This window comes from Eptesicus fuscus, chromosome 10 (assembly GCF_027574615.1).
Source record: "Eptesicus fuscus isolate TK198812 chromosome 10, DD_ASM_mEF_20220401, whole genome shotgun sequence".
In the NCBI taxonomy this organism is placed as follows: Eukaryota; Metazoa; Chordata; class Mammalia; order Chiroptera; family Vespertilionidae; genus Eptesicus; species Eptesicus fuscus.
The window spans coordinates 68,241,615-68,258,361 of record NC_072482.1 but is presented as its reverse complement, the minus strand read 5'-3'; the positions used below and the strand labels follow the sequence as shown (position 1 = coordinate 68,258,361).

The window sequence follows — 16,747 nt, the reverse complement described above, 5'->3', positions numbered from 1 at the left end:
CCTCCTTCGTCAAATATTAATTGAGCATAATGGCTTGGGTCAATTTCTGGGTTCTCTGTTCTGTTCCATAGATCCATATGCCAGTTCTTGTGCCAGTACCAGGCTGTTTTGAATACAGTGGCTTTGTAGTATAATTGATATCTGGTATTGTGATCCCTACAAATTTGCTCTTCTTTCTCAAGATTGCTATAGCTACTCAGGATCTTTTTTTATTCCATATAAATTTTTGGAATATTTGTTCTAGATCTGTGAACTATGCTATTGGTATTTTAATAGGGATTGCATTGAATCTGTAGATTGATTTGGTTGTGTGGACTTTTTAATGATGGTAATTCTACCAATCCATGAACATGGTATATTCTTCCACTTGTTTATATCTTCCTCTATCTCTCATTTCAATGTCCTGTAGTTTTCTGAGTACAAGTCTTTAACCTCCTTGGTTAAGTTTATTCTTAAGTATCTTAATTATTTTGTGGCAATGGTAAATGGGATTGTTTGTTTCTGTTTCTGAGAATTCGTATCCTGCTACATTGCCAAATTCCTGTATTAAAAATAGTAGATTTTTGCTGGAGTCTTTAGAGTTTTCTATGTACAATATTATGTCATCTTTGAGTAATGAGATATTTACTTCCTCCTTTCCAATTAGGATGTCTTGTATTTCTTCTTCTTGTCTGATCACTGTGGCTAAGACTTCCAGTACTATGTTGAATAAGAGTGGTGAAAGTGGACATACCTGTCTTATTCCTATTCTTAGGGGAAATGCTTTTAGTTTTTGCCCATTGAGTATAATGTTGGCTATAAGTTTGTCATATATGCCCTTTATTATGTTGAGATATGATCACTCTATTCCCACTTTGCTGAGAGTTTTTATCAAAAATGGGTTGTTGGATTTTGTCAAATGCTTTTTCTGTGTCTATTAATGTTATCATTTGATTGTCTTTCAATTTGTTTATGTGATATGTCATGTTTATTGATTTGCAAATATTGAACCAACCTTGAATCCCTGGAATAAATTGCACTTGGTCATGATTTATGATCGTTTTAATATATTACTGGATCCAATTTGCTAATATTTTGTTGAGGATTTTAGCATCTATGATCATCAAGGATATTGGCCTGTAATTCTCTTTCTTTGTAGTGTCTTTATATGGTTTTGGAATTAGGATAATGCTGGCCTTATACAAAGAGCTTGGAAGTATTCCTTCTCTTGGATTTTTTGGAATTGTTTGAGGAATGTAGGTGTTAGTTCTTCTTTGAATGTTTGATAAAGCTCCCCTGTGCAGCCATCCATACCTGGGCTTTTGTTTGCTGGGAGTTTTTTGATTACTGCTTCTATTTCACTAGTTATTACTAGCCTATTCAGGTTTTCTGATTCTTCCTGATTCAGTTTTGGGAAATTGTATTTTTCTAGGAATTTGTCCATTTCACCCACATTGTCCAGCTTGTTGGCATATACACCGAGTGGCCAGATTATTATGATCTCTGAACGCATAATAAGCTGGCCACTCAGTATATATATATTAGAGGCCCGGTCCATGAATTTGTGCACGAAGGGGGTCCAGCCAGCCTGGCCATGGGGAGGGGACATGTGTGGTTGGCTGGCCTGCCTGCTGGTCAAACTCCTGGTCGAGGGGACAGTTTGCATGTTAGCCTTTTATTATATAGGATATACACTGAGTGGCCAGATTATTATGTGTTCAGAGATCATAATAATCTGGCCACTCAGTGTAGTTGTTCATAGTATTTTCTTACAGTCCTTTGTATTTCTTTGGTGTCAGTTGTTATTTCACCACTTTCATTTCTGATTTTTTAAATTTGGGTCCTCTCTCTTTGTTTCTTGGTGGGTGTACTAATGGTTTATCAATCTTGTTTATCTTTTCAAAGAACCATCTCTTGGTTTCATTGATTTTTTTTGGTCTCTATGTCATTTATTTCTGTTCTAATCTTTATTATTTCCTTCCTTCTACTTACTCCGGATTTTTTTTGTTGTTCTCTTTCTAATTCTTTAAGTTGTTGGGTTATTATACAATTTATAATAGTTTATTATTAATTTTTCTTGTTTATTGAGGCAGGCTTGTAGTGCTATGAATTTCCCTCTCAAGACTACTTTTCCTGTGTCCCAAGATTTGGGGTTGTTGTGTGTTCATTTTCATTTGTTTCCAGGAAGTTTTTTATTTATTTCTTGATCTCATTGGTACCCCATTCATTGTTCAATAACATGCTATTTAGCCTCCATGTGTTTGAGTGTTTTTATGGTAGTTGAATTCTAATTTAATTCCATTGTGATCTGAGGAGATGCTTGAAATGATTTCAGTCTTCTTGGACTTGTGGAGACTTGTTTTGTGTCCTAACATGTGGTTTATCATTGTGAATGACCCATGTGCACTTGAGAAGAATGTATATTCTGCTGCATTGGGCTGAAATGTTCTGTAAATGTCAGTTAAATCCGTCTGATCCAGTGTGTCCTTTAGAGTCACTCTTTCCTTGTTAAATGTTTTTGGAAGATCTATCCAGTGAAGTCAGCAGGTTGTTAAAGTCCCCTACTATGACTATATTGTTGTTGATCTCTCCCTTAAAGTCCTCTAGAAGATTTTAAAAAATATATTTATGTGCTCCTATATTGGGTGTACATATGTTTACCAGGGCTATATACTCTTGTTGAATCAATCCCTTTAATATTATGTGGTGACCTTTGTTATCTCTTGTGATGGCCTTCATTTTGAAGTCTATTTTGTCAGATAAGAGTATTGCTACCCCAGATTTTTTTTTTTATTTCCATTTGCATGGAAAATATTTTCCACACTCACACTTTCATCCTGTGTGTCTTGTTCTGAGGAGGGTCTCTTGGAGACAGCATATAATTGGGTAATGTTTTTGTATTAATTCAGCTACCCTATATCTTTTGACTGGAGTATTTAATCCACTTACATTTAAGGTTTTTATTGTTTATTGCCATTTTAATACTGTGTACTTACATTTCTCTATTTTTTCTTCTCATTATAGCAATACCTTTAGCATTTCTTGCAGTGCTTGTTTGATGGTGATAAACTCCTTTTCCTTTTTCTTTTGTCATAGGAAGCCCTTTATCTCACCACCTATTTTGAATGGTAGCCTTGTTGGATTTAGTAATATTGGTTTTAGATCCTGGTTTTTCATTACCTTGAAAGGCCATTCCCTCTGGCTTGTAGAGTTTCTGATGAGAAATCAGCTTACAGGCTTATGGGAGCTCCTTATGTAGGTAACAAATTGCTTTTCTCTTGCTGCCTTTAAGATTCTCTCTGTCTTTAATTTTTGGCATTTTAATGATGATGTGTCTGGGCATGGGCCTGTATGGGTTCTTCTTGCTTGGGACTCTCTGTGACTTCTGGACTTGTGTGACCTTTTCTTTCACCAGGTTAGGGAAGTTTTCTGCCATTATTTCTTCAAACATGTTCTCTATTCCTTGCTCGCTTTCTTCTCCTTCTGGCTCAATTGTTAATGCGAATCTTGTTACGTTTCAGGCTGTCTCACTGCTCCCTTAACACATTGCAGACAGATCACAAGAATCCTCACTTCATATTACACAGTGTTTTACAAAGTATCATATTTTAAAAAGATATTAGCTTGTAAGAACATGTAATAAATAACTTCAAAATGCAATGGGTATTTAATTGTAAAGTGTGCCTTTAACATTTATGTAACATGTTTTTTGTACTCATTCAATAGAAACTTATCTGGCCACTGGATAAAGCTAGCAATAAAACTACTGGTCCGAAATGTGTTAAGCTTTCCTCCTGTTTTTGTTTTTCTTTTTGGTTCTCTGAATGAGTGATTTTTTCCTACCCTATCTTCTAATTCACTGATCTAATCCTCAGCTTCCCCTAATCTGTTGTGTAATCCTCCAATGTGTTCTTTATTAGTGCTATGCCATTCTTTATTTCCAACCGTTCTTTTGTAGTTGCTCTATCCTTTCTCATGCTGTTGAGCTTCTTTGACATCATTATTCTAAACTCTACATCTGATAAATTTCTTATCTCCATTTTGTTTAGCTCTTCTTCTGAAGAATTCTTTTGTTCCTTTATTTGTTTTGTTTTTTCTCCCCATTGTGGCTGCCTGTTTGCATTTCTATCTATGTATTAGGCAGATCTGCTGTTACTCCCAATCTGTAGTGCAGGACAATGTCAAATGCTATTTCTGACTGGCCCTGAGTCTCCTGTTTGGAGCTATCAATAATCCACAATTTGTGCTCCCTCTGCTGGGTCTAGGTGCCTTTGGGAAGGACCAAGTTGTGCACCAAGGTCTGCTTTTCCTAGCCCCAACTCCAGAAGGCAAAGACTCAAAACCTCCAGAGATATTCCTCTGCCTGTAGTCTGATTGTTATCAGCTTTGATTTGCGTCAGGCTGTTGACCACAGGGTCGGGTGAGAGATCTTCCAAGAGGGTATGGCAATTGCCTTTCTCCCAGGCAACAGCCACCTGGATAGCAAGGTCTGCCAGAGAAAGATGTCTTCTCAGGATGAGGGAATGACTCAGCCTAGGAAACTGGGGTGGCTGCCCTCTGAGCTCCAAACCCAGAGCCCCCAACCCTGGAATTTCCTCACTCAGCTCCAGTCCACTCTGCCCTCCCTCTGTCAGAGCCCAAGGTGAGTGACTGCACATGAAATTTTGTGTATTGGCCCTTTTAGAGGGTGCCTGCATTTCCAGTAGTCTCTCCCTGACAGATAGCAGCCCTCCTTCTTTGCTCAGCCAGATGTTATGTGGGCACCATTCTCAGTTCTGGTGCTCTGGGTTGGGAGCCCAGCTTGGGGTTTAGACCCCAGAGTCTTCAGTGGGAATCCCCCACAGCTGAGAGATCCCTCTGGCACTTCAGCTGCTGTCTTTGGAAGCCAGGCCAGCCCTTTTGTGCATCTGCACTTCCTAGCAGTCTCTATGCAGTCTCCACTTTCCATCTTGGTTATCTCTCAGCTAGTCTTCAGTTGATTTTTCAGAGTGGTTCTTCTGTACTTTAGTTGTATTTCCTGGGAGAGTGTCAGTGTAGCTCCCACTTACTCCACTGCCATTTTTAATCTCTTCTCTAGCTGTGGCTTAAGAGATTTTAGCAAAGTCTGCCACAGGTGCTAATTTAAAAAAAAAAAAAAGATATAGTTTATATACCATTCAATTCACCATTTAAAGCAGGGGTGGGGAACATCTGGCTCATGGGCCTTGTAAGGCCCACAGAATCTTTTGGTCTAGCCCTGGCAAAGAATTAGGGTTGAATTAATTAAATGTTTGACCAAATATAGCAGGCTAAATTTTAAGTTGACAATTTTGTGTGGCCTGTGAATGATGTTATAAATATCCAAATGACCCTTGGCAGAAAAAGGTTCCCCACCCCTGGTAAAGTATACAATTAAGTGGGCTTTAATATATTTACCATGATGTAAAAACATCACCATACTCTTAATTTTTGTACATTTTATCACCACTAAATGAAACCCACCACTTATTAGCAGCCAGTCTCCACTGCCTCCACCCCCAGTCCTAGTCAACAGCTAATTGGCTTTCTCTCTAAGGATTTATCTTTTTGGCAGTATTTCATATAAATGAAATTGCACAATATGGGGCATTTTGTATCTGTCTTCTTTCACTTAGCATAATGTTTTCAAGGTTCATCCATGATGTAGCAATTTATTGATACTTCATTCCTTTTTATCGCTGAATAATATTTTCTGTATGAATATATTATGTTTTGTTTATCAATTCACCCCTCAACTGATAGATATTTGGGTTGATTGTACCATTTGGCTATTATAAATAATGCTGCTATAAATATTTGTGTACAAGTTTTTGAGTGGACATATGTTTTCAGATCGCTTGAGTTTAAGTACCTGGGAGTAAAATCATTTGTATCCATTTAAAAATTAGGTTGTTTGTTTTCTTATTATGGAGCTTTGATGTCTATATAAAGTTTTAAAGGTTGATACAGTGTGTGTATCTCTTAAATAATGAGACTCTAGAATAGTTCTTTGTAGATTAAATGAATGGCATATAAAAGCTTGATATCCAATGTCTTCCAAGAATAATATTATTAAATCAACTTAAAGAACCAATTTGTATTGATAATATAAAGTTAGCTCTTTAAGTTATTTTTATTTTATCTTAAAAGTTTCTTCAGATGCTATTTCTTATAGAATTCATTTAGTCACTCATTGTGTAAGTATTTATTGGTATTGCCTTTTGTGTCATGTATTATACTAAGGTATTGAAATAAAACATATGGGGAATAACATACAATTATGAGTTATAAAAATGTAGTCATAATTATTTTGTAATATGGATGTGATTTTTGTTGAGTTATGCCTCTCTTCCTCCTCTTCTTCTCACAATTCACATTATCCCTCCATTATGGATTATTCAAGACACACATGAATAAAATCCCCCAATTCCGTTAGGTGCTTGAAGAAATTGAGGTCCTTTGAGGCTGTCTGCTGATTTTTTCTTTAGTGTGTCATGATGAGGTGTGTCACACTGTAAGTAATGGAGACTTGCCCATCTTGTTCCTTGCAGCATTGCTGACAGACAGAATTCCTTGGAGGCTGAACTGAGGGCAGTGCAGGCCTCTCGCAGGGACCTGGAGAATTTCCTAAAGTGGCTACAAGAAGCAGAAACTACAGTGAATGTGCTTGCAGATGCCTCTCAGCGGGAGCATGCTCTTCAGGACACTGTCTTGGCCAAGGAGCTCACACAGCAAATGCAGGCAAGTGCCCAGAAAAATGTAACCAGTGCTTGTTTACCATTAAGATTTATTACCATTCAAAAGTGAGGTCACCACCTTATCCTGTTATGGCATCCATGCTCTCCTGGGAATAATTGGTTTTTGGAAATAAGATCTGTAAAATACACTTACTTAGTAATTGGGGAAAACACTTTGTTTTATGGAAGTAATAATTGTTTATTTAGACTTCTAGACTTCTAGCTATTCTGTTTTTCTATCATTTTAAGCCCTATTACAGTTAGCCTTATTGAATCTTACATTATAAGAACATTTCCTCTAATATGAAGTTGTTTCATTCTCCATTTATTATAAATACTTAATATAAAAGCTGTAAAGACTCTATGGCTTAGTTTACAACTAAGAACATTGGGCTTGAAGGTATTACTTTTATGTCTTTGGCTTGATAAATATGATATATTCAGTCTCAGGTTCAAATTTTCCTTCTACACAAAATGTGGTAATACAAAATCTTTCCTTTAAAAAAGTTTATGAGGAATCTCATGAAGCACATCTGCATCCCTTTTCTGTCCTCAAATACAGGTGAGTCAGTGTCCTTGAACTCCCATTTTCTTTGTGTAGAATAACTTATTCTTGTCAATCACAGTCCACCTCACCTAGAACTTGCTTTAAAATCTGCTTTGATGGAGAAATCTCCTTGCTATTTTATATTTTAACCTGGTGGCAATGAGGAGAAGTCATTAGAGGATATTAAGCAATAGGGTGATGCAATGGGATTTGTATTTTACAGGAATCTAGCTGATGAGGAATGAGTCTGAACTGGGCAAGACTGAGCAGAGCAGTCTGTTAGGATATCTTGTAGCCAACTGCTCAGAGGTGATAATGACCAGGAATGAGGCAATAGCAGGGGGCATACACCTAAAGACTTGCTAGTAAGGGTCCACTAAGGGAAGGGGAAGAGGTAGAGACACAGAAGCTTGCCAGGTGGTATTAGAGCCTGAGATTAGGAATACAGGAAAATAAAATGTCAGGGCAGCAGTGCAGGTGATGGGATGGGACATTTCATTTCGACTATGTTGAAGTGAGGCATTTGTGGAATATCCAGGAGCAGATGCCTGGTATGCAGTTGTCACTATAGATCTGTATTCAGATGAGAGACTTTGGCCAAAGACTCAGAGAAACTTTTTGTTGTTGTTTTTGAATGAACGTCTGTTATTGACTTCCCACTTTATCTATTAATTCAGATGCATTTATTCATGATTTTCGCGCCCACATTCTAACACATTATCATTTTAATTATTTTATTTTAAAAATGTGAGCTTTACCTTTTACCAGTACCAATGAGCCTAGATGTTCTGATTCTCTTCTGGGTAAAATCATGCTGCCTTGCTCCTTTTCCGGGTGGTGTTATAACAGGTGGCTGGTCTTGTTCTCTAACAATATGTGTTTGGACTTAACATTTTTTCATCTCTGTATTCTCTTTCAGCCTAATTTTCATCCTCTTGTTCGATAGGTTCAGACTTTGATCAAATCTTCCCCTGTACCCAGCTCCATACCCAGCATAGTGTTTCGGGGGGAGATACATACCTGTACCCTGGAAACTTCCCCTGTTGGTTTACGGGCAGGAATTACAACTTCATGTTTTTTGATAACAGTTTTATTGACCTGTAATTTATATTCCATACAATTTGTCCATTTAAAAAGTACAATTTGATTGTTTTTTAGTGTACTCACAATTATGCAATCATCATTGCAATCAAATTAGAACATTTTCATCACCTCTGAAAGGAACCCTGTACCCCTTAGCTATCAATCTCCCATTTGCAGCTTCCTAATCCCCAGCCCTAAATAATCACTCACCTAATTTCTGTTTCTATATATTTGCTTAGTAACTTAGTATTTTTAACTGACTGCTATCATCAACTGCTTCTCTTCCGATTTTGCCTTTGTGTAGCTATTTTGATATTGCTAGCCTATCCAGAAGGAGGCAGTATAGGCTCTCAGTATAGACAGACACGGGAAAACACACTATACCAGCAGAAGCCTACCAAAACACGGCTTGATAAACACAACTCTCTCTGACCAGTAAGGGACTTAAATCAGGCTAACATCAAGGACTGAGAAGGCAAAAGAAGTAAAACATACTTTAAATATTGTGCTTCTTTTAAAAAAAAAATCACAATAATAGTAGAGAAAGATGAAAAGGCAACATTTCCTGGGTTATTAGTTTGAGCAGGACACTGATAATGAGAAACGTCTGGGTCCTATTTTTGGCTGTGCCCTTTGACTCAGTCATTTAATCATTCTGGGTTATTTTTGCTGCTTTCCTAAAAGTGCTTTCCCCCACTGGATACTTAGAGTGGCCTTCAAGCTGCAATTTGAGAAAATGCATCTCAAGTTGTACACATGCCTATGAAAGTCAAAAATTCTGTACTTGATTTTTACATCATATAATCATGTCTTCTATTTCTTACTCATTAAACTAAAACAGCTCTAGGACATGAAATGAGATCATGAAGATGCTGTCTATGGGGAAATGTGGTCATTTGGAATGTTCAGTAGTCAGTTACAGACTTTTATGTTTTATTAACTTTACTGTTAAATTAGAGGAGTCCTAACCTGACATTAGAATTGGATTTCAAATGGCTTTCGTCCTAGGCAGCATCTGTGACCCTGCTTTTAGGGTGCCTAGGTAAAGCCACAGACCCCCCTGCAGGTATTTTTCTTTTGTTTTGTTTTAGATGATCTTGTTCTGAGACCTGTCGCCAGGTGATTGATTAGCACTTAACGGAGAGGCTGATATCATTAGAGTTAGGTACCTTCTGCTCTTCTCAAGATTTATAACAGGGTCTGTTCACTCATCGCACAGAGCACGGCCAGAGCTGCGTTTAGTCCGCTGGTAAATGCATCCCTCTGTACAGTCAGAGAGTGAATGCTACTTGATCTCTTAATACAAACCCGCTAGGAGGCATGCACGGCGGCGGTGATGTGTTGAATCTCTGTTCCCAGGGGGTGTCTGCCTCGTATCTGCAGCTTTAATGTTTCACTTAATATCCTTTTTGGCTACTGAGCGCGCTCCTCTCCAGCAGCAGGCAGCGTTTGGCTGCTCCACTTGCTTCGTTTCCTGGCCATGCCCGGCTGAGCAAGTACTGGCTGGGAGCATCTGCTGGGGGGCTTTCTGGGTGCCGCCTGCATACGTTTTTTAAATTGAGAAGAAGTTGAAGGCATAGCAGCCTCCTTTTGCCAAGAACCTGAGCCCCTGTTATCTTTCAAATGCATTCCTGGAAACGAGCATGCTCAGAGAACTGGCAAATCATTGTCCAGTGACCAGGAGGAAATGATCATTGCTCTTCATTTATAATGCAAATTCTGAGGTGTCTCCAGAAGTGTGGTAAACTTAAAATGATGGCTGTGGTGAGAACGTCTCTGCAGAAAGTTGTGGTTTTGTTACATCGGTTACAAAGGATGGCAGTTTCTTCTCCTCGGTATCAGAAGCTCTGTAAGGTAACTGGTGATTGAAAATAATTCTGACAATTCTACTGTTTCTCAGGCTCTCCAAACTAATCTTTCAGGGTTCTCACCCAGGAAAGGCTCCTTTCCCCAGGGACGGAAAAAGCTGCTAAGTGAACTGCTAATTACATTTTGTTTAAGAATCAGGAACCAGTACTGTTTTGTGCTTATTTTATTTTGCAGCTGACAAAATCTTCTGAGGAGGGCTAGTGAACTGTTTGAAGGAAATACAGCCAAACTACATTTATCAAGACCTGTTACCTCTGTGATACTTTGCAGTGTCTTAATATTGAGTGGCACATTAGCCTTATGAAATTTTGGTAAATTTAAAAGAAGAGTTTAGAATAATCTCTCAGTAGGTTACTTAAAAACTGTGCATCTCTTTATAGTTAATTGTTGTTTTTTTCCGATTTGAAGAATTAAAGCACATCTTCAAAACTATTAGACTTACTCTCATCATACTGTATCCCCCATATTTATGAGTCTTCCTGTATTACAGTTTCTCTTAAAGAACTTAATTTTATTTGGACAGGTAGATTAAGTACACTTGCAAGAGGCAACTTGTTTGACAGTTGCAAATTTCAAATACCACGTCATCCTAAACATAAACCATTGAGTGAGTGCCTGTATTTTTTAAAGTTAGCTATTATATTTTTGATCATAGTTTTGTTTATTTAAACTATGTTCACACTATCTCATTACTTTTGTTAAAAATTGGAGTGATTTCATATAAAAGGAAGGAATTACAACAGGAATGTTAAAAGCAATTTATATAGTACAATGTAAATTGTGTAATACTCTGCCTTCACCTCATGTTCTTAGTACCATTTCCAAGAATGTAGATTATTGTCCCCTGAGCTGCCCAAACTCATTTGTAATTGGAACAACTGTCTCTAGGACAATAGTATGTTCGTGATGATATAAAATATAACAGGTCCAAGCACCTAAATTGTGCATGTTATGTAGCAGCAGACTGGGGGTGGGAGAGGAAGGCGGTATTCTATTAAATTTATCACATCATATTTTTATTTCTTATAGTTTGATCAATTAAATGTATTTCTGTCTGAAAACATTTTCTTTGAAAAGTTTTAGGAGACAGATTAAGGTAGAAGGGTATTTTAATAAATTCTTAGAAGTGTTTCATTTGCATAAAAAGTTAATTAAAAGTTAATATAACTTAATAATCAATTAATTGTAAAAATGTGTAAATTAATGATTTCATTGTGTTGTCTTTCGGTCCACTTCAGAGAATAAATTTATCCCGGTAAAACATTTGTGTATTATATGAACAGGTAGTTTTGATAATAGAGAAATGAGGCTCATTCTTTAATGCATGTTGTTTTATCCCTTTTAAACTTCAAATGTGAATGTGTAAAGCATCCATTTTCTATTAGTTGGGTCATTTTTCTGATTCATTTGTATGCATACTTTCACAAAATCAGGTAATTTTTCCTCAAGTCCTGTGACCCTAAGTATTTAGTCTGAGGTATGAAGCAGTGGAAGTTCAAATACTGGACATAGTTGTTTAATTACTTTCATAATCATACCCAAAATAAACAGAAGTTCAGTAACTGAAGTCATTGGGTAAATTAATTCCCATCAGAAATACTCTTTGAGCAGACTTCTTGAGATTTACAATTTCCTAAAGAAACCATTACAGTTAAAATGTTTAGAATAAATGGTGCTTTTTTTCCTTTTAGAAAATTAAAATTTGCAGTTAAAATTATATCTTCCACATTTTTTTTCACAGATGCAAAATTAACAACTGCCCAGATAATAAAATAAGAAATATACAATTCCAGTACTTTCCAGTAGGTGTCAATGTAAGGCAATGATATATGAGATTTTGCCTAAAGAACTGCAAATTCAGAATAGGAAGTGGCACAATTGCTATGACATAAATCAGCTAGCAACAGATATAATTTATTTGCTTGGTTATATTTTAAAAACTGATCTTAGTTATTGACTGTGTTAACTCATATGATATAAATAAAAGTTTAGTTGCAGAATTAAATATTAACAGTTGTCATCTCAAATACTGACACAAATATCTGTACCAACTACAAATAGTTAATTGTAGTACCTGAAGGTCTAAATAAGCTTGGTATTTATTTGCTTCAAGACACCACAAATTCTGTTCTTAAATTATAAATGCTGTAATGACTTCATCTCTACCTATACCTCCTACATTCTCTAAGTTTAGTTTCTGAGAAAAGAAATGCGCTAAGTTTCAGTGTTTCTTCAGAAAAATATAGAGGCAGTCTATTGTAAATATACCACAGACTGACATGAATGAGAAAAAATGTTGTATAATCTAAGGGAGACATGACTATTTTAAATTTATATTGGCATTTTAATCTCCCCCTATTTGTCCTTTTTTGGATCTTTCTTTTTACATATCATATGGAAATTCTATCTTTTTTAAAAATTAAATTTATTGGGAAATTCTGTCTTTTACCAGACATTTTCTGCCACGGTACCTTGTCTTCCTTGGCTTATTTTCATACTTGTCTAAGTGTCAGAAAATAGCTTGTGTTGCATAATTGAAAATTTGTGTTAATAATATTCTCATTTTGTGTTTATCCCCTCATGTATGTTTTGAAAAGAGGGGAGAAATGAAAAGAGGTACTTGGAATCCATAGCTCTCAGAGTTAAAATATGCTTCCCCCTCTCTCACCTAAGTCACACATTCACTTGTATTTTTTTTGCTTTTAAAAATATTTCTTCTTGGTTATACATCCCATAAAATTTGGTCAGGAAACAGAAACATAAGCTTCTGCTTTCTTGGAGATATAATTAGCAGCATTGAAATTGCCCCGATGACCTAAAATTACCTCATCCCGAATGCTAATTTTTCCAGATTTGGTTTTCATTGCTTAGGTGCCTTTAAAATACTGACTATAAAAGTATTTTTTCTTCTAATACAGCACAGTAAATGATTTATTTAAAAAATTAATATTCATTTGTTTTTATTGTCATCTGATTATTTGGGGATATTTTATCATTAAATCTTTGGATTAAAAGTTGATTGAATTATGTTGAATATGAAAGGAATTTTGTAGGTCCTGGTTTTTTTCTCTAGTGCCCATTTTCATAAAATACTTATTCATCGGGGAGATGGTAAAAGCAGTTTTTGTAGAGTAGATTGAAATATAAACCATTACAAAAATGAGAAAAATATAAAATTCATGCTATAAATTGAATTTCTTATGATGTAAGCATTTAAAATTTTTAATTTAAATAATATGTTTTATTTGCATGCATGTATATAGAAATTACTTTAGTTTACATGGTTTTAATCATCTCAAAACTCTTTTGATCATGTAGCACTATCAGTAAAATATTTTAATCATCTTTATCCATTTAGAAATTATAGAATATGTGTGGTAAAAATCAAATATTAGTAGAGCACAATTTTGTTCTTACTTTCTACTTATGTCTCCTTGCAACCCAATCCGCTGTCTTTTTCTCTCTGTGTGGTATACACATGCCATTTTGGTGACTTCTGATTCACACATACAGTGAATGAGTGCTGATCTCAAAATCATGCTGAAAACCCAGGTCTTTTGTGGTATCAGAGCAGCTGCCTCTGAGCACTCTGTGAAAATAGAAGTAGAGCAGGAGATTCCACCCGGTAGGTCTGGATTGATGGTTGATGTCTACAGAAGGCTTAGTGTGTGTGTGTGTGTGTGTGTGTGTGTGTGTGTGTGTGTGTTCACACACAGACACTAAAGAGCTGTGTGGAGGCTTAATATATGACCACGATGGCACAGAGTCTCTGAACAGATTCTCACATTCACTGATGAAGAAAGTGCACACATCATTTTTCATCTACATGTGTGGGACCCCTTTATTTAGAGGTAGTTAAGGTTGAATATATGTTTTTAAAGAAGACATAAAATGCAATGGTGTATAACTTACACCCCATAAAGGTAAATTATGTTTTTTATTCCCTTAAGTTCCCCTACTCTTTTTTTTTTTTTTTTTTAGATTGAAAACTTTCCTATTCTTGAAGAATTAAATCCTAGGGCACTGGAGCTTTTCTTTGTCATGACCTGAATGTTGGGATATATATATTGTAAGGTCAGCTCTCAGACTCCCTCCATTTCTTTCCATAATCAAATCACACACATACCAGTATTGTTTGAACCACAGAAAAGGTCAGAATCATGGTCTCTAGCCTGGAGGTAGAACTCTAGTTGATCATATGAGCATTGTCTCTTCTTAGTTTTATGACAAAATTCTTATTTTGGTTAGTTCAGAAGATTTGTGAAGGTATTTAATAGGGAAAAAAAGCCAAGTGTGGAAGGATTTGCCTGCATCTCGTGTGTCTTCGTTGATGCTTTAGGCCTATTGCATCAAAGCTGTATGGGCAGCTGGGTAGATGCCTTTCCTTCCTCTCCCTCTAGTTCCACACTCGCTCAGTGGGTTGAAATTATAGATAAAAGTGAGTCAAGAAAGACAACACCTACATCCCTATTTGTCATCAGGTACAGCAGGCCCCCTCATCTATGCTCTCACTTTTCTCACCCACGGTCAACCGTGGGCTGAAAATATTAAATAGAAATCTCCAGAAAGAAACAACTTATGATTTTTAAGTTTTGCTTAATTTTTAGTAGCATGATGAACTCGTGCACCATCCAGCATTGTCCTGCGCGGGATGTGAATCATCCCTTTGTCCAGCGTATCCATACTATACGTAGAGTATAATACTTAGAGACCACATTCACATAAGTTTTATTACAGTATATTGTTATAATTGTTCTACTTTATTATTATTGTTGTTAACCTCTTACTGTGCCTAGTTTATAAATTTATCATAGGAATGAGTGTAGAGGGAAAAAATAGGATTTATAGGATGTGGTACTATGTGGTTTCAGACAACCACTGGGGGGGGTCTTAGAATGTATCCCCCGCAGATAAGAGGAGACTACTATATGTGTTTTTTTTTGTGTGTGTGTGTGTTTTTTTTTTTGTGTGTGTGGTTTCCAAAACTTGCCATGCTATTTTATTTTTATATTTTATTTTTAATATGTTTTTATTTATTTCAGAGAGGAAGGGAGAGGAGAGATAGAAACATCAAAGATAAGAGAGAATGCCTTCCAGTGGGGATTGAGCCTGCAGCCCAGGCATATGCCCTGACCAGGAATTAAACCATGACTTTCTGCTTCATAGGTCAACGCTCAACTACTGAGCCACTCTGGCCAGGCAAGCAGTGCTATTTTAGATTTCTCCCTGATCTCTATTTTGCCATAGCTCCTCAGGCAAACTTATTTTAAAAAACAGTTATCTAATTTACTAACATTTTGTTCATTAGAAAACTCATGCTGTCAATGACTTTTAGCTAAAAGCAGTATAATTAGATGTGATATAATGCTTTGCCTCTTAACTAAAAATAATTAAAGCCATTCTAAAAGATTGCATTTTAAATAGATCTTTAACAGTCAGGATATCATTATTTGTGTAAGTCTAGATCAGTTTTAGAATAGCATTATGGATATGGATAAAAGATGTCCTTTATTTTTATCATTTGATAATTCTGACTAAAGTGTGAATGATTTGTGTTTACCTAGGGTTAAAGTTTATTAAATTTCAAGGGGAGATTTCTAAGTTGAATGTACTGCTAAATTTTAAGTGTAGAGACATTATCCACTCCCTCTTACCAGTGACTATAAACATTGCCAGTTTCTCTTAGTATACTTGGTACTTTATTTTTAGCTCTGTAAAATAAGCAATTAGTAGAACTCCTACCATAGAGATAGAGGAATATAGAAAATTTCATGTTATGATAGCTTCCTCAGTTTCACAAAGTTTATTCATTCTGGGGCAAGGTAAGTGAGGACAAATAACTGAAATTGGAAAGGATGCGAAGTGCACTCAAGGTTTTTTTTTTTTTTTTCTTCTTCTTCCAGTTTGTTCAGTTCTATGGAATTCTAGAGGATTAATTTATAACAAAGTTCACCTATAAAAACAGATGGAACCTTTTACTGCTGAATAAAGAATAGGCAGATATGAAAGTATAGCTTGATAGAGGTTAAGCAAGACTTGGATAAACAGCAAATGAAAGAAGGCATTGAATTGTTTCACAATACAATATTTAACTTTGCTTTAAGAAAATTGAAAGAAGAATGTTCAAATACAGCAATAAAATAAACTCAAGCTTTCATGCTTGAAAAAAAGTCTTGTTACCACTGATACAATTTCCTTTAAGTTTTAGAGTGTTTTCTCATATATTTCATCATTAATACATAGAGTATTAATGAATAATTATAGTATTTATCTTTGATAGGTAGCAAGGAAATTCTCATTCTTCCCCTTGAACAAATGGGGAAACAGGTTTTGTAAATTGGCAGGTTTAGGAACATGTCATTAATTGCTCAGTTAATATGTGGCACAACTTGAATTAAACATACGTTTTCTGATTCCAGATCCAATACCTCTTTACACTTAATTGCAGGTAGTTTTAGGAATATTTTGTTGCTGCTAGTTTTATGGGGTGGAGATGTACTTGGTTTCTCCTAGTAGTTTGAACATAATGAAATAT

At 36.0% G+C, this 16,747-nt stretch overlaps 1 protein-coding gene and 1 long non-coding RNA gene across 4 annotated transcripts in view; one reads left to right on the top strand and one right to left on the bottom strand.

Annotated features, from left to right (window-relative positions):
* UTRN (utrophin) overlaps nucleotides 1–16,747 on the top strand; it is a 454,375-nt gene that overhangs the window by 234,085 nt on the left and 203,543 nt on the right. For all 3 annotated transcript variants that reach the window (XM_054722125.1, XM_054722126.1, XM_054722124.1), the window contains one exon: nucleotides 6,528–6,717. In XM_054722125.1, the coding sequence (XP_054578100.1) occupies nucleotides 6,528–6,717 (190 nt within the window). The remainder of the gene's footprint in view (nucleotides 1–6,527; nucleotides 6,718–16,747) is intronic.
* LOC114230451 (uncharacterized) overlaps nucleotides 1–16,747 on the bottom strand; it is a 78,650-nt gene that overhangs the window by 12,538 nt on the left and 49,365 nt on the right. The window lies entirely within an intron of this gene.